The 25,696-nt window shown below is 33.0% G+C and overlaps 1 protein-coding gene across 2 annotated transcripts; it reads left to right on the plus strand.

Moving 5' to 3' along the window:
* The first annotated feature begins 1,449 nt into the window (after positions 1-1,449).
* On the plus strand, positions 1,450-25,218 carry LOC139501793 (E3 ubiquitin-protein ligase Mdm2-like). 2 transcript variants are annotated; one of them, XM_071290997.1, is made up of 10 exons: positions 1,450-1,461; positions 7,263-7,448; positions 7,644-7,718; positions 8,259-8,392; positions 10,164-10,275; positions 14,315-14,441; positions 14,662-14,714; positions 16,354-16,566; positions 22,086-22,166; positions 24,507-25,218. In XM_071290997.1, exons 1-10 carry the CDS (start codon positions 1,459-1,461, stop codon positions 25,215-25,217), a joined length of 1,695 nt encoding a protein of 564 aa, XP_071147098.1. In that variant the 5' UTR covers positions 1,450-1,458; the 3' UTR covers position 25,218. The 2 variants fall into 2 exon arrangements, with proteins under 2 accessions (XP_071147098.1, XP_071147097.1); XM_071290996.1 differs by lacking the exon at positions 1,450-1,461 and adding an exon at positions 5,215-5,375.
* The last annotated feature ends 478 nt before the right edge of the window (positions 25,219-25,696 follow it).

Genomic DNA, 25,696 nt, shown 5'->3' on the forward strand with positions numbered 1-25,696 from the left:
CTACTGTTGTTTGAAATAACTGTGAGTCAAACATGTTCTTGTTAAATTTTTTTCAATTAAAATGTTTGATATTCAATAGTTCTAAACATATTTTGTTGTCTTTGTCATTGACCAAAAATCTGTCACTGGTGACCATGTCTTGAAGGCAACCATTAAAGAAAATTATACAGTTTTTAAACAAAAACTGCATGTAATTATATAAATGCTTCCAGTGTTAGCCTAACGATGGCAATTTTTCATAATTTAAACCATTTTTGAACCAAAATATCAAAAGTGTTTTTCAATGAGGTGATACTCATTTTTGACTTCATGTGAAACACAAAATGCACATATCTGATCATGCTGATTGTGGCTAGGCCGAAATAAAACTGATAAATATTATTACTTTAGAAACATTTTTGCAAATAACAGTGAAATGAAAACTGAGACATTTCTGGATTATCCAAGAACTTGAATTATTTTCACAGAAATAAAGAAATGTACAATTATGTAATTCCCAAAGCCGTTATACAATGATTTTCAAGTTTTTCATATAACATTTTGGAAGCAAACTTTACAAACAACTGACATTGGCAATTTTGTAATATGCCTTATTTCAAACGTTTTGATTGGTCTAACTGTTTGCTATTTTGTAATACCAAAGATTTTCTCCCGCCCATTTACAACATTTTAGAAGCCCAGCGACGATATAATAGCCTTTCAAGATGTCATAATTATTTGGACTAAATTACACAGTGCTTTAATATGCAAAATACGCATAAGTGCACATCCTTTAATGATTGAAAGGGGAAGACATCTTAATGTTCCTAGAGAGGAAAGATACTGTCCTGTCTACATGTAAAAATGGGGAAATTGAGGATGAACAACATTTCTTATTTAAATGTAATAGATATACCTCAAAGCGAGAAATATTAGAAAATAAAATAAATGTTATATTTCAAATACAGCGGAACATTACCGCTGATGAAAAAATATCTCTATTGGTCAATAATAGCTCAGCATTATTACTTGGACTGTCTTCCTCTTTCATATCAGAATGTCTAAATATAAGAAATAGTGAACTTATATAATACATCATTTTGTAACTTTTCATAATTTAGCATGATATGTTATCATGGAACCTTTCATTCTACCATGTCAATTATTATAGTTGTATGTAACGCCATAGGTCTTAACCATTTATTGTTATAAATGAGTTTGTGCCAATAAAAATATTTGTATTTGTATTTGTAATAGAATATTACTTTCTGTTTGGTGGAATTATGAAATAGAAGTCAAAGGGGGGCGTACGTCCTCTACGCCCTCCTCTGGATCCGCCACTGACTAAGTAAGGTTGTCTATCAATAATATCACTAACCTGATGACATTGTCCCTTTTGAAATGAAAATGAAAGTAGATTCCCGCGGAATCTCGTTTTGAAAATTCTTAATATAGTACACCGGAAGCACATGCTGGAAAATGGTAAACATGTTTCTTATCCTTATCTGAGGCTATAGATGATTTATATAAAGGCAGTGTCTGCGCGTACCCGCATGCGGGTACGAATAGCAAAATTGCCGTTCGTAGGCTATGCGTACCCACATCCGGTTTTATAATAAATTGCCATCGGATGGGGAATTAAACGTAAAATATATACAGAAATTATCGCAATCAGTGAATAAAATTGATCAACTACTTAGAAGTTTTGTAAACATTTATATATGTAAGTGAACAGTTTTAATAAATAAAGTTTTACAGAATAATTTTTTCCTGTATTCACGGAGGCGGCAAAAAATTCTAAACAAGTTCGACAGGAAAAATTCAGGTATAATACATTCTCAGAATACATTATTTCTGATAAACAAAGGCCGATGCCAACAATCTTCTATGAAAGCTTAATTTAAGCTTCGTTAATAAATAACAAAATCGGTTTGACGAAAATGTAAACCTTCAGCGCATCAAAAAATATTTTGCCTCTGAGGCGTGGAAGCAACTTAAAATTCGGATATTATATATTATAGGACTATAGTTTACAGGGACTGTATATTTCATTGTCAATCAGTGTGCATTTAATTTGCAAGGTTTATTATATATTATTAACTTATAAATACAATTCGAAAATATTATTTGTCATTCCCTTCGCTCGTTCTACTCGAAATCCCCATATTATCGATAATTTCTGTATATATTTCACGTTTAATTCCCGATTTGATTGCATTTTGTTAGAAAACCGGATGTGGGTACGCGTAGCCTACGAATGTCAATTTGACTATTCGTACCCACATGCGGGTACGCGCAGACACTGCCTTATATAAAAGGGGATTGAAAGCTTTATTTAAATATAATTTTTTTTAACTTATATATAAACCTAAAATTAACACACTTTCACATATATTTGATCATACTGTGAAACGTGTGTTGTTATATATCCTAGGTGTCAGACCACCCAAATTTTGCAATTTTCACAGCTTTCTAAATATTTTACCTCAAGTTTAACTTCATAGACCTTAATGGGAAACCAGGTATATCCTTAATTGTACATGAATCAGCTTTCTACATGCCAATTTTCACCATACCTTTAAAGCCTGCTAACAAAATAACTGACCTTCAAACAGAGGTACTCCAAAACAAAAACCTGGTTTTCTGGAAATCTAAAATTAGTATACTATGCATACCCGTAGCCAGGGGTGGTTCGGGGGATTCGGACAAACCCCCCCTTGAAAACAAATAATGACTGTTAAAGTCAACGTTCTGTTCGAATTGTGACTGTTAAAGTCAAGTTTTTGAGGCTAACGAACTCCCCCTTTGGAAATTCCTGGCTACGGGCCTGCTATGGAGCGCATTAATCCTCAATTTTAAATGCAAACTCATAGACAAGTAAATTTTGGCTCAAAAAATGATCTAGATATATTTCTCTTTCACCAAAAGTTTCATTTCTGCAAATTTGTTGGATAGTTTAAGTAAACAAGGACATCAAAAGCACTATTTTGTGTTAGAGTAGGGCTACTTTTACATACTTTCTAAATTGGAGGGAGTAATTGGTGGTCTGACACCTAAAAAGCAAAAAAAGTTGATCAGAAATCTTTTGTTCTGTTTATTCTTAATCCTTAGTCAATTTGAAGTTAAAAACATCCTTTCTGAGCATAATGCGCGACTCATATTACAAATTTCACAGCTCAATTTAAACTGACTGTAATGTAAGCCTATATATATTTTAATTTTAACCCCGCCGCATTTTTGCGCCTGTCCCAAGTCAGGAGCCTCTGGCCTTTGTTAGTCTTGTATTATTTTAATTTTAGTTTCTTGTGTACAATTTGGAAATTAGTATGGCGTTCATTATCACTCCCGGACTAGTATATATTTGTTTAGGGGCCAGCTGAAGGATGCCTCCGGGTGCGGGAATTTCTCGCTACATTGAAGACCTGTTGGTGACCCTCTGCTGTTGTTTTTTTATTTGGGCGGGTTGTTGTCTCTTTGACACATACCCCATTTCCATTCTCAATTTTATACTTTGATAGAAAATACTTGAAAATCTCATTTTGGACTAGAGAAACATAAACTTTCAATATTAAGATCAGCTTTTGTTGATTTTTCCTTGTTTGTTCTACTGCTTTAAAGACTTTTCACAATTTTTACAATGAGTTTAATAAAAAAATCCAAGGTATTGAAGAGTCAAGAAATATTGACCCCCCTTTTTAGCTCACCTGGCCCGAAGGGCCAAGTGAGCTTTTCCCATCACTTGGCGTCCGTCGTCCGTCGTCGTCCTGCGTCCGTCGTCCGGCGTTAACTTTTACAAAAAATCTTCTCCTCTGAAACTACTGGGCCAAATTTAACCAAACTTGGCCACAATCATCATTGGGGTATCTAGTTTAAAAAATGTGTCCGGTGACCCGGCCAACCAACCAAGATGGCCGCCATGGCTAAAAATAGAACATAGGGGTAAAATGCAGTTTTTGGCTTATAACTCAAAAACCAAAGCATTTAGAGCAAATCTGCCCTGAAATTTTCAGATGAATCGGACATTTCGTTGTTGGGTTGCTGCCTCTGAAATGGTAATTTTAAGGAAATTTTGCTGTTTTTGGTTATCTTGAATATTATTATAGATAGAGATAAACTGTGAACAGCAATAATGTTCAGCAAAGTAAGATCTACAAATAAGTCAACATGACCAAAATGGTCAGTTGACCACTTTAGGAGTTATTGCCCTTTATTGTCAATTTTTAACCATTTTTCGTAAATCTTAGTAATCTTTTAGAAAAATCTTCTCCTCTTAAACTACTGGGCCAAATTCAACCAAACTTGGCCATAATCATCATAGGGGTATCTAGTTTTAAAAATGTGTCCGGTGACCCGGCCAACCAACCAAGATGGCTGCATGGCTAAAAATAGAATATAGGGGTAAAATGCAGTTTTTGGCTAATAACTCAAAAACCAAAGCATTTAGAGCAAATCTGACAGGAAGTAAAATTGTTGATCAGGTCACGATCTATCTGCCCTGGAATTTTCAGATGAATCGGATAATTGGTTGTTATGTTGCTGCCCCTGAATTGGTAATTTTGAGGAAATTTTGCTATTTTTTTGTTATTATCTTGAATATTATTATAGATAGAGATAAACTGTAAACAGCAATAATGTACAGCAAATTAAGAACTAAAAATAAGTCAGAATGACCAAAATAGTCAATTGACCCCCTAAGGAGTTATTGCCCTTCCTAGTCAATTTTTAACAATTTTCTTAAAATTTGAAGATTTTCAATAACATTTTCCACAGAAAGTACTGTTATAGATAGAGATAATTGTAACCAGCAAGAATGTTTAGTAAAGTAAGATCTACAAACACATCACCATCACCAAAACACAATTTTGTCATGAATCCATCTGTGTCCATTGTTTAATTTCACATAGACCAAGGTGAGCGACACAGGCTCTTTAGAGCCTCTAGTTTACACCTGGTGTCAGTAATGGGGAATATTAACTGATCAAAAGTGCAGTCATGGTCATTTAACTGTTTTATTTAGTATAAAACTTTCAATTGGGATAATAATTGCATTATTAATTATTGTGTTTAAAAACTTTTTATGATGAAATAATTGACTTAATCAGTCTGAACAAAGTTTTTGCATTCATCATGTTCATATTTAAAAAAAAAAAAATGAACTCCATGCATAAAAAATGAATCATGTTAATTTAAGGCCATGTACTACGATCAGCCGATAAACAGTTTTCTCTTCATGAATGAAAAATAAATGTTTAAATAATGTTAATTATCACTGAACTAGTATATAATATTTACATTTGTATTTAGGGGCCAGCTGAAGGAGGCCTCCCTGTGAGGGAATTTCTGGCTGCATTGAAGACCTTTTGGTGACCTTCTGCTGTTGTATGTTCTATGGTCAGGTTGTTGTCTCTTTGACACATTCCCCATTTCAATTCTCAATTTTAATGTTGTATTTATTGATATGTAATGATACGATTGAAATGCTTTAAATTAAGGATGTATTCTTTTGACATTTCAGTCTCAGTGAAGATATAAGGGGAAAAGATTGTGTATTTACAATGAGTAGTTTTTGAGTAATCAATTTTTAAAATTTTATTACCAATCAACATGATCCAGTCAGACTTTTTTGGCAAAATTTTTAGAAAATGGGTGAGGGGTACAAAAATGATTTTACCAGAAGCATGTACATCCCATATCTTTTTTTTTCTTTTCAAATTTCTTAGATATAGATATGTATTTTCTCAATCATTTATAACAAAGAAGTTGAAAAAATATGCATTTTGTTCTTCAAATGCACAAATTTATAAAATCGACAGCATGGTGAATTTGACACAAAAAGCATCAAAATATGATTAAACTTTCTTATATTAACAATTTAACACCTACCTATAGTAATTTTAATTTAAACTTATTCAGATTGGTCCACTTCATCTTAATTGAAAGTATGAAAAAAAGTTTAATTGTGGATTTGGGTGTTTTTTTTCATGATAATAGCCCAAAAATAGGTAAAAATTTATGAAGAATGGGAAAATCATGAAAATTTGGTACTTTTAAAAGGCTGTAGCTAAACATTGCTAAAAAAGAAGTGCACCACAAGGCTTCCAAAAAATATTTGAGCCAGCCGGACATTTCATATCTGATCCCGATTTTAATTCCTTAAGACTTAGTCACAAAAGGCAATTATGGTAATCAGATGGCCATTTCAATGATTAACATTACATTAAAACAAACGATTTTTAAACTTTACTTTGATATGATATGAATTTGATGTTCGGATGTAACTGTTAAGTTAGCAGTGCATCATTCAAAGTGTGCACATCAGCGTACTCATATCTGCCTTAGACTTTTTATTTGTGCAAAAACTTTAGTTTCGTTTTCACATTGTTCTAACCGGATGTTGACTTGACAATGGTAAAACATGGACCATAAACGGATACGTAAAATCCGTGTATGTTTTACAAAGCACGACTGAGTGAAGATACTCTTTCCACGTTATTTCTTCATCACAATACTTGAAATGAACGTTAGATACAGATATCAATGATAACTTTAGCATTTTTGAAGAAATGTAGGATGCATAATTAAATTTCCCACCTGTGCACATGCGCACACGTGTTCTAGTTCATACGACGTAGTTCTGACGATTTTTCATTTAAAACCTTTTTAAATTTTTCATCTAATCATGTTGATAAACTAATTTCTTATAATTTTAATCTTTTGGACTAAATCAATTAGAAACAAACTACTGAAAAGTAAGAAAAAAATTGTGAATAAACCGATCAATTTATACGATGTCCGGTACTGAACATAGATCACCTGTCACCTGAACAGGTAGATTTCAGCTGTCCAACTACTAATTAGCCTCGATTAAAATTAGAAAGTATTGGATTAGGTGTTGTTTTGATAGTAATTAATCATCATGTCACATTTATGACCGGAAATGTGTTGATGTTAAAGGCAAAAGTTTGGGTCAAAACGATCGTGAATTATGTAAAAATGACCGAAAAAGCCTTGAAAACTAAAAAGTATATGACCGTTTCATGCTTTGCCCAGCCGGTCTTCTACCGGACATTATACAAATGACCGGAATATATGACCGTTTTGGAAGCCCTGGTGCACCACCATATGATTTTTTCTTCACCCATTATTCTTTTACAATCTTATAAAACCAAATATCAGGTTAAGAAAGAAAGTTTAAATAAATTATTCTAGTTTTTTTTTTTGCTCCTCAGAGGTGTGCATCCTTAATTCAATTTAAATATTTTCATAATTTTATTTTATTTCAGCACAATTACCCTATAAGTGGTCAAGTAACATCAAGCCAAGTAAACATGTGCAATAATCCAAATTTAATTGTACGACAGCCTCCTGATACATACAGCACACTTGCAGGATCAAATGTATCTACTTTGAAGCAACTCACAGAGTCCCATTACATAACAACTGAAGAATGTGAGGTCAATTATCCTATGGTAAGTTATCAGAAAGTTTTGGCAGTTTCTTTAAAACATTGGAGATTTGTTTGCCTCACCTACTCTAGTAGAGGGAATTATGTTTTCTGGATATTTGTTAATTTGTAATCTTTTTATCTATTTATAGTAGAACTTGTGAACATGAAATTGTATTGAAAGCAAATATCAAAATTAATGATCGTCTTATATTTGTAGGTCAGACCCAGACGTGAATTTCTTGACCTACTTAAACAAGTAGGAGCATCATGGGAAGTGTTATCCAGAAAAGAGGTAAAAATTTCTCTGAATTCAGAAATTATTTCCATGATTGTATTAATGCCAAAAATGCACAGCACCAGGTTTCGCAATAATTAAAGCTTTCATTCATATTTTCAGTAGTGATTTTATATTTATTGCAATCAGCATATTTAAGATGGTACCTAACACTACAGGGAGATAACTCTGTAAAGTCAGCTAAACGTTTTAATTATGTTGTGTTGTAAAGGGAATAATAAGCTTCTCAAAGATCAAAATTGGTCTTTGTCAAACTGCTATATAACCAGTGCAATTTTTCTGACAAAACGGTTGGTTCAAAATTTTTAGAATTTACATATTTTTGTTAAAGGGTCAAAGTAAATACTTTGTCAAAATTCTATCAAAATAAAACGAGCCAAATTAATTTTAGTGAAATGGTTAGGTACCACCTTAAATACTGTAAACATAACAATAAATGAAGAAATTTTTTATTATTGTGAAAAATGCTACCATATCAATTTTGACACTATAAAAACTTGCGTTCTTAATTTCAACTTAATTATCTGTAAATTGAAGGTCTGTAGTTATCTGAAGGATTACATTGGTAGCAGACAGTTGTATAATCCAAATGACCCTAGTATCGTGTTCTGTAAAAAAGATCCTCTGGGAAAAGTATTTGGAGTTGATAAGTTTACCTTCACAGAAGCAACGTAAGTATTTATCTATAATTGTATACATTATCACTGAACTAGTATACATATTTGTTTAGGGGACAGCTGAATGACTCCTCAGGGTGCCGGAGTTTCTCTTTGCATTGAAGACCCATTGGTGGCGTTCCACTGTTGTTGGCTCTATGGTCAAGTTGTTGTCTCTTTGAGACATTCCCCATTTCCATTCTCAGTTTTATGTATATGTATATAATACGCATGTTCTGTACCATTGAGTTGACTGCAATGCCTAATTTTGTGATCGCTTATTTATTGTTTAATCAACTGTATGTTTTGATAGAAACATTATAATTTGCTATTTATTATTTGTATATCTATTGGATATGTCTGAAGGAATAAACATTAACTAATTATAAAGCTGTACTTTTTGATTGATTTGTATTTAGGAGAGAAAGGGCAAAAATTGAAATGACAGCAAGTTTATATAAAAATAATCCTATAAATTGGGTGTTTCAAGTCTTGCAGCAAGGATAAACATGATAAACAGATCTAAAAGACTAAAGTGAAAGACCTCATTTATATAAAAATGCATTGCAAGGAATTGTGTGCAACTTCTTGTTTCTTCAGTATTTAAATACGAAGATAAACAAGAAGTAATTGTAACAGGATGCTGTTAAGAAGTCTCCCAAACAAAGCTCCCATATTCATTTGATTTGTTTAATTGTCCAATACAAGAATAAATATGGTTAAGGGGTGGGGATCTTGACCGTTTACAAGTTTTCAAACAAGAGGGGGTGGGGTGACCCCCTAAGGACTTCCTTTTTTTCCCATTTAATTTGTTTTATTATCCCCTACAAGAATATATATGGTTTAGGAGTTGGGATCTGGACAGTTTACAAGTAAATAGCACATTCTCAAATTTAATGGGGTGGGGGTGACCCCCAGGGACTTCCCTTAAATTTCATTTGATTTGTTTTATTGTCCCCTACAAGAATTTATATGGTTTTGGGGTGGGGATCTGGAACGTTTACAAGATAATAGCACATTCTCAAATTGAACGGGGTGGGGGTGACCCCCCAGGAATTCCCTTTTACAACATTAAATTTGTTTTATCGTCCCATTCAAGAATATATATGGTTTAGGGGTGGGGATTTGGACCATTTACAAGATAATAGTATATTCTCAAATTTAAGGGGGTGGGATGACCCCCCAGGGATTCCCTTTATTTCATGTGATTTGTGTTATTGTCCTATGATCATTTCTGAAGACTGTGTGTGTTTATCACTTAAAGTTTTCAAGTTATATTCATTTGAAAATTTTCGAAAATAAAATCCCATAGGGTTCTATAGTAAACCCCTCCCTTCTTTCGGCCCCCAAAATACCCCTTAATAGACCCCAATGCACACATTTTATGAAACCCTAAGTAAATCTGACAAGTGGTTTTTGAGAAACGCTGCGGACAAGTTCATTTTTTTTAAAGTGGCGGAAGAAAAAGAAAAAGAAAAAGAAGAAGAATAATAAAAATCATAAGAACTGAGCAAAAACAATAAGTCTCCAAACTTTGTTTGGGAGACTTAATAATGAATGGTAACAAGACGTAACTGCTAATAAATGGAAGACCAAAGGATGTGAATAAGAATTATTGATTGATTGGTTTTTAAATTGCTGTAATATTGTCAAAATGATATATTCCCCTATCAACTTGTACAACGGAAGTAACTATAAACTTATCTAAACGGGGAGGTCTGGGTCGGTAATCTTTATCTGAAATTATGAATCTCTATAATGTTTTACATCTGTCTTTTATTTTCAGGAAATTGATAGATGCCAACTGCTACCAGTTACCTGACTCATGTATGGTTAAGAAAGAACAATTAGTCGCTATACCAAAGAAAAGAAGTAATTCATCAAATCAAGTAAATCAGGTAATTATTAATTTAAATTGATTCAGGGATCTTCAGATTGTTTTGAAAATGCTATGGCTGTGGCATCCAAAAATCTTTTCATTTTTTTATGACCGCTGCTGTGGACAATGATGACATCCAGTATTAACCCTGACCGCCCTTCCGTCCAGGGCATTTTCATTTCTTCACTCAAATTTAAGTTTTCCATGTCTAAATTTTTGAAACTTATACACAGATACATAGATTTGGCCAGTGAATCAATACTTTTCTAGAGTAATGCCCCTTTAAAACTTGGAAAATGGCTCACTTTTTAGCTCACCTGTCCCGAAGGGACAAGTGAGCTTATGCCATCACTTGGCGTCCGTCGTCGTCCATCGTCGTCCGTCGTCTGTCGTCCGTCATCTGTCGTCGTAAACTATTTCAAGAATCTTCTCCTCTGTAACTACTGGGCCAAATACTTTCAAACTTTAACTGAATGTTCCTTAGGGTATCTATTTTATAAATTGTATCCGAAGTTTTGATCTATCAACAAACATGGTCGCCATTGCTAAAAATAGAACATAGGGGTCAAATGCAGTTTTTGGCTTATAACTCAAAAACCAAAGCATTTAGAGCAAATCTGACATGGGGTTTCATTGTTTAACAGGTCAAGATCTATCTGCCCTGAAATTTTCAGATGAATCAGACAACCCGTTGTTGGGTTGCTGCCCCGGAATTGGTAATTTTAAGGAAATTTTGCTGTTTTTGGTTATTATCTTGAACATTATTATAGATAGAGATAAACTGTAAACAGGAATAATGTTCAGCAGAGTAAGATTTACAAATAAGTCAACATGACGGAAATGGTCAGTTGACCCCTTTAGGAGTTATTGCCCTTTATAGTCAATTTTTAACCATTTTTCGTAAATCTTAGTAATCTTTTACAAAAATCTTCTCCTCTGAAACTACTGGGCCAAATATTTCCAAACTTTAATTGAATGTTCCTTAGGGTATCTAGTTTGTAAATTGTATCAGAAGTTATGATCTATCAACAAACATGGTCGCCATTGCTAAAAATAGAACATAGGGGTCAAATGCAGTTTTTGGCTTATAACTCAAAAACCAAAACATTTAGAGCAAATCTGACATGGGGTAATATTGTTTATCAGGTCAAGATCTATCTGCCCTGAAATTTTCAGATGAATCAGACAACCTGTTGTTGGGTTGCTGCCCCTGAATTGGTAATTTTAAGGAAATTTTGCTGTTTTTGGTTATTATCTTGAATATTATTATAGATAGAGATAAACTGTAAACAGGAATAATGTTCAGCAAAGTAAGATTTACAAATAAGTCAACATGACGGAAATGGTCAGTTGACCCCTTTAGGAGTTATTGCCCTTTATAGTCAATTTTTAACCATTTTTCGTAAATCTTAGTAATCTTTTACAAAAATCTTCTCCTCTGAAACTACTGGGCCAAATACTTCCAAACTTTAACTGAATGTTCCTTAGGGTATCTAGTTTGTAAATTGTATCCGAAGTTGTGATTTATCAACAAACATGGTCGCCATTGCTAAAAATAGAACATAGGGGTCAAATGCAGTTTTTGGCTTATAACTCAAAAACCAAAGCATTTAGAGCAAATCTGACATGGGATAATATTGTTTATCAGGTCAAGATCTATCTGCCCTGAAATTTTCAGATGAATCAGACAACCTGTTGTTGGGTTACTGCCCCTGAATTGGTAATTTTAAAGAAATTTTGCTGTTTTTGGTTATTATCTTGAATATTATTATAGATAGAGATAAACTGTAAACAGCAATAATGTTCAGCAAAGTAAGATTTACAAAAAAGTCAACATGACGGAAATGGTCAGTTGACCCCTTTAGGAGTTATTGCCCTTTATAGTCAATTTTTAACCATTTTTCGTAAATCTTAGTAATCTTTTACAAAAATCTTCCCTTTGAAACTACTGGGCCAAATACTTCCAAACTTTAACTGAATGTTCCTTAGGGTATCTAGTATGTAAATTGTATCCGAAGTTATGATCTATCAACAAACATGGTCGCCATTGATAAAAATAGAACATAGGGGTCAAATGCAGTTTTGGCTTATAACTCAAAAATCAAAGCATTTAGAGCAAATCTGACATGGGGTAATATTGTTAATCAGGTCAAGATCTATCTGCCCTGAAATTTTCAGATGAATCAGACAACCTGTTGTTGGGTTGCTGCCCCTGAATTGGTAATTTTAAGGAAATTTTGCTGTTTTTGGTTATTATCTTGAATATTATTATAGATAGAGATAAACTGTAAACAGGAATAATGTTCAGCAAAGTAAGATTTACAAATAAGTCTGCATGACGGAAATGGTCAGTTGACCCCTTTAGGAGTTATTGCCCTTTATAGTCAATTTTTAACCATTTTTCGTAAATCTTAATAATCTTTTACAAAAATCTTCTCCTCTGAAACTACTGGGTCAAATATTTCCAAACTTTAACTGAATGTTCCTTAGGGTATCTAGTTTGTAAATTGTATCCGAAGTTATGATCTATCAACAAACATGGTCGCCATTGCTAAAAATAGAACATAGGGGTCAAATGCAGTTTTTGGCTTATAACTCAAAAACCAAAGCATTTAGAGCAAATCTGACATGGGGTAATATTGTTTATCAGGTCAAGATCTATCTGCCCTGAAATTTTCAGATGAATCAGACAACCTGTTGTTGGGTTGCTGCCCCTGAATTGATAATTTTAAGGAAATTTTGCTGTTTTTGTTTATTATCTTGAATATAATTATAGATAGAAATAAACTGTAAACAGCAATAATGTTCAGCAAAGTAAGATCTTCAATTAAGTCAATTTGACCAAAATTGTCAATTGACCCCTTAAGAAGTTATTGCCCCAGTGTTTTCCTTTTTTCACTAAGGTAAGGTGGGTGTTTTAAAAAAATAACTTGCAACCGGGTGGTTTTTTTTTAAATGTCCAACCTTTTTTAATTTACTGTGGGTGCACGTGGGGGTCACAAAAATAAAGATTAGTATAATATTAACATTTAATGGAGTTGAACAAACATAAATAGAAGTAGTCATATTAATTGTCAAATAATCTTTGATTTTATTTTTTCAAAAATTTATCTCTTTTATCTCTTCTTTCATTTACAATTTTATGCATCAGCATGGATTTAAGGCCTTTCGATCCACGTTTATGTTCTGTTTCTTGCTTTTGTGCCGTATTTTTGGCACAACGAACAGTAGTATCCTTCCTCTGTGACTATAAGTCATTTGAAGTCTTGCTCATATTTGTCTTCACTTGCGTGTCTTTTCCGTTGTTTGGTTGATTTTTGTTCAATTTCCACACCTTCAACATTACTATCAATTTTATTTAACTTATTTGGTCTAGTATTTTCTTTATCATCATCGTCATCTTCCTTTCTTTTCCCCCGATTGATTAATGAAAACATTGAAATTTGACGATTGGACGCCATCTTTGTCAATGAAAACAAGGCGGGATTAGTATTCAAATTTTAACGGTACGGAACCGAAAAAAATCCGGATTTTGAAGAAAAAAAGCCGACCACCTCCTAAAATCGAAAGGTGGTCGGCATTCAAAAGAAGGTGGTCGGCACACCCGGCTTAAATGCCGAATGGAAAACACTGTTGCCCTTTAAAGACTTTTTTCACAATTTGTTCATCATGTTGACATACTTTAAAAAATCTTCTCCTTTGAAACTGCTGTATCAATTTCAGCTTAACTTAGGCTAAATGAGTTTCAGAGTATCTAGTATAAATTTTATATTTTATTTCCTTGTATGTCAAGAAACATAGCTCCTAAAGCTAAAATAGAACATAGGAGAAAATGATTATTTTTTTTGGCTTTTGAAGAAAATAGGACGATCCAAAAAACATTTAAATAAATTGAAAAGCCAAAATAATCATTGATGAGAGATTTAACCAAAAGAATTAAGGTGAGCGATTCAGGCTCTTGAGAGCCTCTTGTTTAGTTTCCACACTCTTAATTTATATAATTAGTTATCATGGTTATTCTCGTCAGTATTTTATGAAAAAAAGTTGTTTATTTTCAGATAGTGACTGTTTCTTGTCCAAAGTTGATTGACATACTCGTACATAGTCCCAGTACACAGACAGGGGAACAGCAGAAAAAACAAAATAGTTTGGAAGGTCAAACATCAGACACGAGTTCTAACAGAGGTAAACATGGAAAGTATATAATTATTACAGTTTTGTATGTTAAAATTAAATGGGCAACAACTCTAAATAACATGTTGGTACAAATTCGATAAGCTTTTGACATGTTTCAGCATTGGCAAGATGTTGTGTACATTGAGTTTGGTTTGTTTAGCATGACAGCATGTGCATCCTTGTTTTAGAGTTGACTTAATATTTTTATGAGTATTTCTATTCATTTTAGCACAAAACTTGTCAGCTGCATCTACTGGTAGGAGAAGACATAGATGGGTTTCTGTAAGTAAAAATCACAAATTTACATGTTGTTGTTTTGAACATGATATGTAGATAAATCAGTGGCGTAGCCAGGGTTAAAATGATGTGGATGCGAAACTGTTTTAAAAAAATTTTAGGACCTTTTATGCACTTTTTTTTTCTGACGTTTTTCCTGTATACATGTGTACTTCCCCTACAATCCAACAATGGCTATATTTTTGTTTAATTTCAAAATACCCCTCAATATATAAGTTTCTATCAGAATTTTGTTGTTTTCTCGTAACTACCATCATTAGATACAGTAATATGTGAGGTTAAAGTTTCACATCCAATTGAAATATGAAATCTCAAAATGGATCCATTACAAAGGCCCTTTTGCATATGGAACTTCGAAATATAGGCTCTGAAGTGATACCCCCCCTTTCCCGCAATTTGAGCCTCCACATGGGATTTTTTTATTACTTGTCTTAACGCGTTGCAGGGGACAGAAATGCCGGGTGTCCGTCATGTGTTGCCAGATTTTTGTGAAATTTATATCATCACCAATGTCTTTGAAACTCGCGAAAATAAGTCCTGATCAAATAATTTAACCAACTATGCCCCCTTTGAAATATAAATCATAATTGATATACCATTGCATTTGGCCTGAAGCTTTTATTTCTCTTAGATATTAAATAAAAAAAAAAAAGGCTTTTTTTTTAGTAACTGCCCTTGTATACATATTAGAATAGATATATATGTGCACTACAGGGACTTTTGAACTCTTTATTTGAAAATAAAATTAATATTGTACCAAGTTTGTAACCGGTATTTATTAGCCCAGAAATGATCACACTCCATAATAAATACTAGTCGTATTTAATGTCACAGGAAACGATATCAGGCAATGATGTGTTCGTTGTTAACTAGTAACGTTGCTATGTCATCCCTCCGCTTGGTTCAATCTCAGACCAAACATGTCTGCAGGTCTACGTGTTATCATCCTCTGCGCTTGTCGTTTCCGACGATGCGCTAAGACGTAGACTTTTTACGAAAAAGTTAACAGCACTTTTCTGCGATTTATCCATCTTGTTTACATAAACTATAAATGATCTTAAAGGAAAGACCATGTATACTACTTTGGAAATGTTTTTATGTCCTGCTGTAGCAGAGAGAGTCATTAAGTTTTCCCTAGTCCATCAGTCTGTACTTTCAATAATTAATTTGAAACAACCAAATGTTATGAAACTTATTCATAATGCTTATTACCACAACACAAAGATCAACTTTGAATTTTGGTGAAGTCACTTATACCGTTTTAGAGTTATGCCCCTTTACAAATGAAATAACTGCTCATATACAAAAGGGGGCATCATCATATTTTACTGAAAAAGTCATAACCTTGTGTATATTGTGAGACCTGCAATGTTATTGTCATTCACTACCAATAGTCCCAATACCAAACTTTTACAGTAGGTCTTTCGAGGCATAAACATTATATAGAGTTGGTGGGGAAACCATTAATACCAGCATTTTCCATTTTGGCTGAAAGTTCACATTCCTATATATGTTCATCCACTAAGAAAAAAGAAGTGCTTTGAAAACACACTGTATAGCAATAAACCTCATTAAAACATATTAAGCTAAGAAAGCATAGTAAACTAGTGTATATCAATTATAGGAAAGGGGAGATTCTGAACCAGATATAATAGCCATCGAGCTAGATGCTGACAATGATGATGATGCTATAGGTGTAGAGGTTGGAACCAATGGTACTGAGGATGTTATGTCTGTAGAGGTTGATGCTGACAGAATCTCATTCGAGTATGAAGTCTGTTCAGATGAGGATGATATTATATCCAGCACAGCCAGTGTATCAGGAATCTCAGATACTGTGAGTTTTATAGGGATATCATACATCACTCAACCTTAAGGTCATATGCAGTTATTTAAGAATGGTTATCTATATGCTACCCTTTTTTGTTGATTTTACAGTACTCCTGTATACTGGATCTTAAGGGGGTCCTTTTGACTAGAGATCAGTAGTGTGCTTGTAACAGTTTATATCAAATTGGTTTTCAGCAGAATAGAAATAATTTGTGTTATAAAGAAGTCTAGGAAATATCTGATTATTACCAACACAAACAATTAGTCATTTTAAGAGCAGTGTTTTCTCCAGGCCAATTTTAGTGTTGTGGTATTAAAAGTATTATTATTAATTTTATGGAACCCACCACAGCTTGAAAGTTCAAACTAACAGATTTAGCTTTCAAAGGGACAATTGAAGTTCATTTTCAGAGATCATACAAATACAACCAATATAGTGTACAGTCGTCCCCCATAAGTATTCGTAAAAACAAAATGGCTGCCATTCAATGTAAATCTGCACATGAAAAAACTTGGAACTATTGAACAAGTAACAAAATAAAAAAATCCTACCTTAAAATGTCATGAATTTCACGTTCCAGGTCTTTGGTGTTATTTATGTTCTGAGTTCGTTTTTGCAGTTCCCTTTTTAATACCCACCAACAATTCTCAATAATATTGAGGTCGGGACTCTGAGCTGGCCAGTTTATGCTATTTAGTTCCGTTACCCTAATAAAAATCTTGAACAGATCGGGCTCGATGGACGGGGGCATTATCATCTTGAAAAACATAGTTATTATCTGGAAAATGACGAACAACCACTGGCCACAAGTTATTGTCAATAATGTCAATGTATTTTAAGGCATTTATGTTCCCTTCAACAATGGTAATAGTTAAGACACCATGGTAAGTGATGCATCCCCAGATCATTAAACTATACTTGCGCTGAGATGGAGGGCAAATACAATCTGTCAGCCACTCTTCTCCGACCTTTCTCCAAACACTGACACGAGAATCTTGCCTAATGACTACCTTGCACTCATCGCTGAAGATTACTTTACTCCAGTGTGCAATAACAGTTTTATGTAAAATTCCCCCTGCAATATCTCCCTCATTTTTAGCTCACCTGTCCCGAAGGGACAAGTGAGCTTATGCCATCACTTGGCGTCCGTCGTCGTAAACTATTTCAAGAATCTCTGAAACTACTGGGCCAAATACTTTCAAACTTTAACTGAATGTTCCTTAGGGTATCTAATTTGTAAATTGTATCCGAAGTTTTGATCAACAAACATGGTCGCCATTGCTAAAAATAGAACAAAGGGGTCAAATGCAGTTTTTGGCTTATAACTCAAAAACCAAAGCATTTAGAGCAAATCTGACATGGGGTATTATTGTTTGTCAGGTCAAGATCTATCTGCCCTGAAATTTTCAGATGAATCAGACAACCCATTGTTGGGTTGCTGCCCCTGAATTGGTAATTTTAAGGAAATTTTGCTGTTTTTGGTTATTATCTTGAATATTATTATAGATAGAGATAAACTGTAAACAGGAATAATGTTCAGCAAAGTAAGATTTACAAATAAGTCAACATGACGGAAATGGTCAGTTGACCCCTTTAGGAGTTATTGCCCTTTATAGTCAATTTTTAACCATTTTTCGTAAATCTTAGTAATCTTTTACAAAAATCTTCTCCTCTGAAACTACTGGGCCAAATATTTCCAAACTTTAACTGAATGTTCCTTAGGGTATCTAGTTTGTAAATTGTATCCGAAGTTGTGATCTATCAACAAACATGGTCGCCATTGCTAAAAATAGAACATAGGGGTCAAATGCAGTTTTTGGCTTATAACTCAAAAACCAAAGCATTTAGAGCAAATCTGACATGGGATAATATTGTTTATCATGTTAAGATCTATCTGCCCTGAAATTTTCAGATGAATCAGACAACCTGTTGTTGGGTTACTGCCCCTGAATTGGTAATTTTAAAGAAATTTTGCTGTTTTTGGTTATTATCTTGAATATTATTATAGAAAGAGATAAACTGTAAACAGGAATAATGTTCAGCAAAGTAAGATTTACAAATAAGTCAACATGACGGAAATGGTCAGTTGACCCCTTTAGGAGTTATTGCCCTTTATAGTCAATTTTTAACCATTTTTCGTAAATCTTAGTAATCTTTTACAAAAATCTTCTCCTCTGAAACTACTGGGCCAAATATTTCCAAACTTTAACTGAATGTTCCTTAGGGTATCTAGTTTGTAAATTGTATCTGAAGTTGTGATCTATCAACAAACATGGTCGCCATTGCTAAAAATAGAACATAGGGGTCAAATGCAGTTTTTGGCTTATAACTCAAAAACCAAAGCATTTAGAGCAAATCTGACATGGGATAATATTGTTAATCAGGTCAAGATCTATCTGCCCTGAAATTTTCAGATGAATCAGACAACTTGTTGTTGGGTTACTGCCCCTGAATTGGTAATTTTAAAGAAAATTTGCTGTTTTTGGTTATTATCTTGAATATTATTATAGATAGAGATAAACTGTAAACAGGAATAATGTTCAGCAAAGTAAGATTTACAAATAAGTCAACATGACGAAAATGGTCAGTTGACCCCTTTAGGAGTTATTGCCCTTTATAGTCAATTTTTAACCATTTTTCGTAAATCTTAGTAATCTTTTACAAAAATCTTCTCCTCTGAAACTACTGGGCCAAATATTTCCAAACTTTAACTGAATGTTCCTTAGGGTATCTAGTTTGTAAATTGTATCCAAAGTTGTGATCTATCAACAAACATGGTCGCCATTGCTAAAAATAGAACATAGGGGTCAAATGCAGTTTTTGGCTTATAACTCAAAAACCAAAGCATTTAGAGCAAATCTGACGTGGGTAATATTGTTTATCAGGTCAAGATCTATCTGCCCTGAAATTTTCAGATGAATCAGACAACCTGTTGTTGGGTTGCTGCTCCTGAATTGATAATTTTAAGGAAATTTTGCTGTTTTTGGTTATTATCTTGAATATTATTATAGATAGAGATAAACTGTAAACAGGAATAATGTTCAGCAAAGTAAGATTTACAAATAAGTCAACATGACGGAAATGGTCAGTTGACCCCTTTAGGAGTTATTGCCCTTTATAGTCAATTTTTAACCATTTTTCGTAAATCTTAGTAATCTTTTACAAAAATCTTCTCCTCTGAAACTACTGGGCCAAATATTTCCAAACTTTAACTGAATGTTCATTAGGGTATCTAGTTTGTAAATTGTATCCGAAGTTGTGATCAATCAACAAACATGGTCGCCATTGCTAAAAATAGAACATAGGGGTCAAATGCAGTTTTTGGCTTATAACTCAAAAACCAAAGCATTTAGAGCAAATCTGACATGGGATAATATTGTTTATCAGGTCAAGATCTATCTGCCCTGAAATTTTCAGATGAATCAGACAACTTGTTGTTGGGTTACTGCCCCTGAATTGGTAATTTTAAAGAAATTTTGCTGTTTTTGGTTATTATCTTGAATATTATTATAGATAGAGATAAACTGTAAACAGGAATAATGTTCAGCAAAGTAAGATTTACAAATAAGTCAACATGACGAAAATGGTCAGTTGACCCCTTTAGGAGTTATTGCCCTTTATAGTCAATTTTTAACCATTTTTCGTAAATCTTAGTAATCTTTTACAAAAATCTTCTCCTCTGAAACTACTGGGCCAAATATTTCCAAACTTTAATGAATGTTCCTTAGGGTATCTAGTTTGTAAATTGTATCCGAAGTTGTGATCTATCAACAAACATGGTCGCCATTGCTAAAAATAGAACATAGGGGTCAAATGCAGTTTTTGGCTTATAACTCAAAAACCAAAGCATTTAGAGCAAATCTGAAGTTGGGTAATATTGTTTATCAGGTCAAGATCTATCTGCCCTGAAATTTTCAGATGAATCAGACAACCTGTTGTTGGGTTGCTGCCCCTGAATTGATAATTTTAAGGAAATTTTGCTGGGTTTTTTTTATTATCTTGAACATAATTATAGATAGAAATAAACTGTAAACAGCAATAATGTTCAGCAAAGTAAGATCTTTAATTAAGTCAAATTGACCAAAATTGTCAATTGACCACTTAAGGAGTTATTGCCCTTTAAAGACTTTTTTCACAATTTGTTCATCATGTTGACCTACTTTAAAAAATCTTCTCCTTTGAAACTGCTGTATCAATTTCAGCCAAACTTAGGCTAAATGAGTTTCAGAGTATCTAGTATAAATTTTATATTTTATTTCCTTGTATGTCAAGAAACATAGCTCCTATGGCTAAAATAGAACATAGGAGAAAATGATTATTTTTTTTGGCTTTTGAAGAAAATAGGACGATCCAAAAAACATTTAAATAAATTGAAAAGCCAAAATAATCATTGATGAGAGATTTAACCAAAAGAATTAAGGTGAGCGATTCAGGCTCTTGAGAGCCTCTTGTTTCTTGTTGACTACACGGATACAAATTTTTTTCTTTACTGACCGCTTGTGGAACCCATCAGAATGTAGTTTATGTTCAACAGTTTGTTTAGAGAAAGGTTGATCAATGCTCTCATTAAAAATATTAGTAATTTCAGAAAAAGATTTATGGCGATGTTTTTTTACGCAACGGGAAAGTTTCTCATGTCCCGGTCATGAAAGGATTTTGGTCTGCCTGTTCTCTTAATGTTTTCCATATCACCCCGGTGCTCATCCCTCTTCAAAAAACTGTAAACAGTACTCTGTTTAATACCTGTCAATATGAAGATATCACTTTTTCTGTAACCTGCATCATTTAATGCAGAGAGACAACTTTTCTGATCAGATGTCAGTTCTTTTCCCTTGTGTCCCATTTTGTTTACATTAGCTACAATGTAAGTGCAGACGCCTCTGAAGTCATCACGCACGTGTCACATGGCAACCACATGTTTTTTCACATGATCATCTATATATAGATTCATTGCCATCCCGATTGTGACATGGAAATGATAGTCAAATCTTGTTTACCCTTCCATGACGTGACCGCCATTGTTGTTTTACGAGAACTTATGGTGGAGTACTGCAATTTTGTTATAGAATTTAGAAAATTAAGTTGAAAAAAAGAATAATGATATAGTGTGTCTTTAAACATGTTAAAAGACCAAAGAACTCTAAAGCCATCATATGAAAATAAATTGTACCTTGACAAAATTTGAGTGGTGTAAAATTTGTATTGAATTATCTCCCTTTGAAAGTATTTCTTTCATAAAAATGGGAATTAGTTTTAGAAATCTTTAACAAAGCTTGCTGGAAATTCCAATGTTTGAACGGTTAAACACTTACCAGACATGAAAAAAGCAGTATAAAGTCAGGTACCAAAGATGATTTGAGTGAGGGTTTAAATTGAATTTTGAGGGCTTTAGTCAATTTTGCAGGATCAAAATTATTTTTGTAAATGGTTAAAATTACAAGTCTCTAGCAAAATCATTGAATTAGGAATATATTACATATGTATTTTCCTAAATATTTAAGTGAATTTGTTTTCATACTTTTCAGAATGTAGTGATAATATGTGGTGATAGTGATATGGAATTCTGGGGTGATTCTGATTCAAGTGATTCAGAATTATCAGATGGGGTAAGTTAATGTTGGATATTGGATTAACAATATTTCTCCACTGGAGACAGTTAAATTTTTATATTAAAAGCATAAGGCTTGCTGAGCTTTTTAAATAGTTAAATTTAATTTTTGAGAGTAGAGAAATATGATTATACAAGGGTTATAGAGGTGGGCTCTTTTTTCTAATTGTTTTTTTTTCCTTCCTTTTTAAACATTTTTATAGATATTAACGTCACATCATCAGGCATGGTCGCATTTTTTCAGGACTTCACAATAGGAAATTACAAAGAAATCAAGATTATACTCATTTATAATTAAATTTCAACCTGTCATTTGCTGAAAACAGATATTTCACCAGTGAGGAGAAATATCTTTCTCGCAGCACTCAAAAAATGTAAATATGTTTTTCAATCTTTTATTTGTTTTTCAGTAGTCAGGATTTAACATACATGTACCCTACAATACCACCTGACAATGGTATCAAGGAGTTACAAGTATAGAAAATAATTCAGTATATAATTATATCACTGACAAATTGATTTTTACAATAATAGTATTTAAGGTTACATATAAGTTTTATTTGGTAATATTCTCTTGCTCTCTGACTTGCTCTCATACAATACAAGTACTCTCCACTCATTTGTTTTGCTACAATATGTATCTTGACTTACATTTAAAAAAAAAATATTTTTAAAGACTGAACAAACAAAAAAATCAAAAGCTCAAGGATAAATTTTTGCTCATAATACATTGTAATATATATAAAAGAAAAAGAAAATATCTCATTTATATCAATTAATAATTAATTAAATATTACATGTAAAGGAGACCAAAATTTTTCACAAACTTGGACTCTATCATTTTTCTCTGCAATAAAATATTCGAGAAATTGGTATTTCTTTATTCTATTTTAATTTACATTTGTATATATAATTCTTTGTAATTATGACTAGCAGATTCAGTAATAAACTTTCATGTTTGCAAGCAAGAAACACATTTTCTTTGTTAAGAACAAAGTTTACAAAAAAAAGATTTACTACATTTGAAAAAGACTACCACAATTGAAAAGTTATTGGGCATTCAAAAAATAGGTGTTCAATGGTTTCTTCACCAAGTTTACAAAAAGTACACATCTTGGAGTCTTTTAATTCAATTTTGTATAAAAAGGTATCAGTTGCTATGATTCTATGCAAAAATTTGTATTGAAAGGTTCTTAAATAAACATCTTTACAGGATTTTTTGATTATCCTGAAATATTCTGACCATTCTGTTGTATCAATAATCAATAGTTCTTCCCATTTCGAAAATTTAACTGTTGGTAGTAGTTCAATAACTTTATTTACTAAATTTTTATATACAAATTTAGCTTTCACATTATCTATAAATCCAAATCATGCTTTAAGCAGTTCTCTTTAAGGCATTTTTTCATAGTCTGAGGGATTCTTCAAATCAGACCATGATATTTGATAAAATTGTTGATGTAAATATACATTGTAGCTAAAAACTATGATTTATCCCTTCATCTCCAAAAATGATACATATTAGATATTTGAATTTTATATTGTATATTGATCATGTTGATATGAAACTTTAGTGAAAACAAATATATTCAGTTATTATTTAAACATTTAAAAGGTATATGGATGGATTAGAAATAAAAACTGGTGGCATAAAATGTTACGATTGTCTGTTGTAGGTCCTTTCATTTGTCAGTATTTCCAAAATAAGTACTGTGAATTCATTTAATTTTGTGGATACCAATTTTCGTGAATGAAGGAAAACATGCGTGTTTGTGGACATTTCGTTTAGTGGTTTTGATGAAGTCTTCTTGCAAGCCTTATGAAAATTTGTCATTCATTGAGCATTTAATTTCGTGGTTCACCTATAACCACCATATCCATGAAAATTAGTATCCAATGAATAATAATGAATCTACAGTATTAATTAATATCCCAAAGATTTCATGTTAAATATTTAAAGTATATGATTACCGGTACGTAAAATTGAGAATGGAAATGGGGAATGTGTCAAAGAGACAACAACCCGACCATAGAGCAGACAACAGCCAAAGGCCACCAATGGGTCTTCAATGCAGCGAGAAACTCCAACACCCGGAAGAGTACTTAAGCTGGCCCCTTAACAAATATGTATACTAGTTCAGTGATAATGACATCATACTAAACTCCAAATTATACACAAGAAACTAAAATTAAAAATGATACAAGACTAGCAAAGGCCAGAGGCTCCTAACTTGAGTAAAATCACAAAAATACTGAACTCTGAGGAAAATAAATGGTAAATTTGGGGGAAATACTATTGAACATATCATGACAAATCTTCTAATTACATGAATTACAGGATAAATGGACGTGTACAGAATGTGATACAAAAAATTCTCCTTTAAATGGTCACTGCGGACATTGTAAAAAAGTACGTCCAAACTGGTTACCAGAGACTACAAGAAAGAGACGTTTGGAAAAAATGAACTCGAAAGATAAGGCACTTTTATCTTCTTCTGAATGTAGTGACATATCGCACATCTCTTCAAAAATTCAACGTCGTTCTTCAAGAGACCGTCTTACGTCGATAGAATTGGAATCGGACAAGGATTTAATAGCTGAGGAAGAGGACTCAGGAATTAGTACTCTGTCCAGACAGCAATCTAGTCAAGAAAATTTAGCCGAAAATAAACTGAAATCATATTCGTCACTGATAGAAAATTCTTCCACGTTAGGATCGTTTAGAACTTTGTTAAACTTTCAAACAACAGCATCGGCAAAAAATAAAGATGAAATGACAATATCAAATAAAATAGATAAATTGGACAAACCACAAAAAGATTTGAAGCTTGAGAAAAGTTCAAACATTAAGGAATTCGAAAATTCTCAATCACAACTCGGTCAGTGCTGTATCTGTTTCAGCCGGCCTAAAACTGCCAGCATTATTCATGGCTGCACTGGACATCAAGTATGTTGTTATAGATGTGCCAAGCGACTGAAAAGACTTGCAAAACCATGCCCCCTTTGTAGACGACCTATTCAAAAGGTCATTAAAAACTATTCTGCCTAAATATTTATATACTTTTTACTGGCCATATTTACATTTTCCCGCGTTGCAACGAATAGGGGGAAAAATTTGTATTAACGATGCGTATGAATTTTCTAATTTAGTCACATGAAAATTTTCATGTGTGGGAAAATATTTTGAAAGCCTTCACTTTCTACCCAACAGTCGTAGTGTCAAGTTTATTTTTACATATTTCAGATATGTAACATTTTTAGCTTAATTCATGTTCCTGCTCATGGTGAGTGGTATTTTGTTACGAATAATTATATTTCATTTTTTTTTTAGCTCACATGGCCCACAGGGCCAAGTGAGCTTATGCCATCACTTGGCGTCCGTCGTCGTCTGTCGTCGTCTGTCGTCGTCTGTCGTCGTAAACTATTTCAAGAATCTTCTCCTCTGAAACTGCTAGGCCAAATACTTCCAAACTTTAACTGAATGTTCCTTAGGGTATTTAGTTTATAAATTGTATCTGAAGTTTTGAT

Source organism: Mytilus edulis, chromosome 13 (genome assembly GCF_963676685.1).
Source record: "Mytilus edulis chromosome 13, xbMytEdul2.2, whole genome shotgun sequence".
NCBI lineage: Eukaryota > Metazoa > Mollusca > Bivalvia > Mytilida > Mytilidae > Mytilus > Mytilus edulis.

Coding starts and splice junctions, on each gene's coding strand:
- LOC139501793 (XM_071290996.1), top strand. Junction 7,449..7,643: donor GTGAGGTCAATTATCCTATG/GTAAGTTATCAG, acceptor TTATATTTGTAG/GTCAGACCCAGACGTGAATT. Junction 16,567..22,085: donor TATCAGGAATCTCAGATACT/GTGAGTTTTATA, acceptor CATACTTTTCAG/AATGTAGTGATAATATGTGG.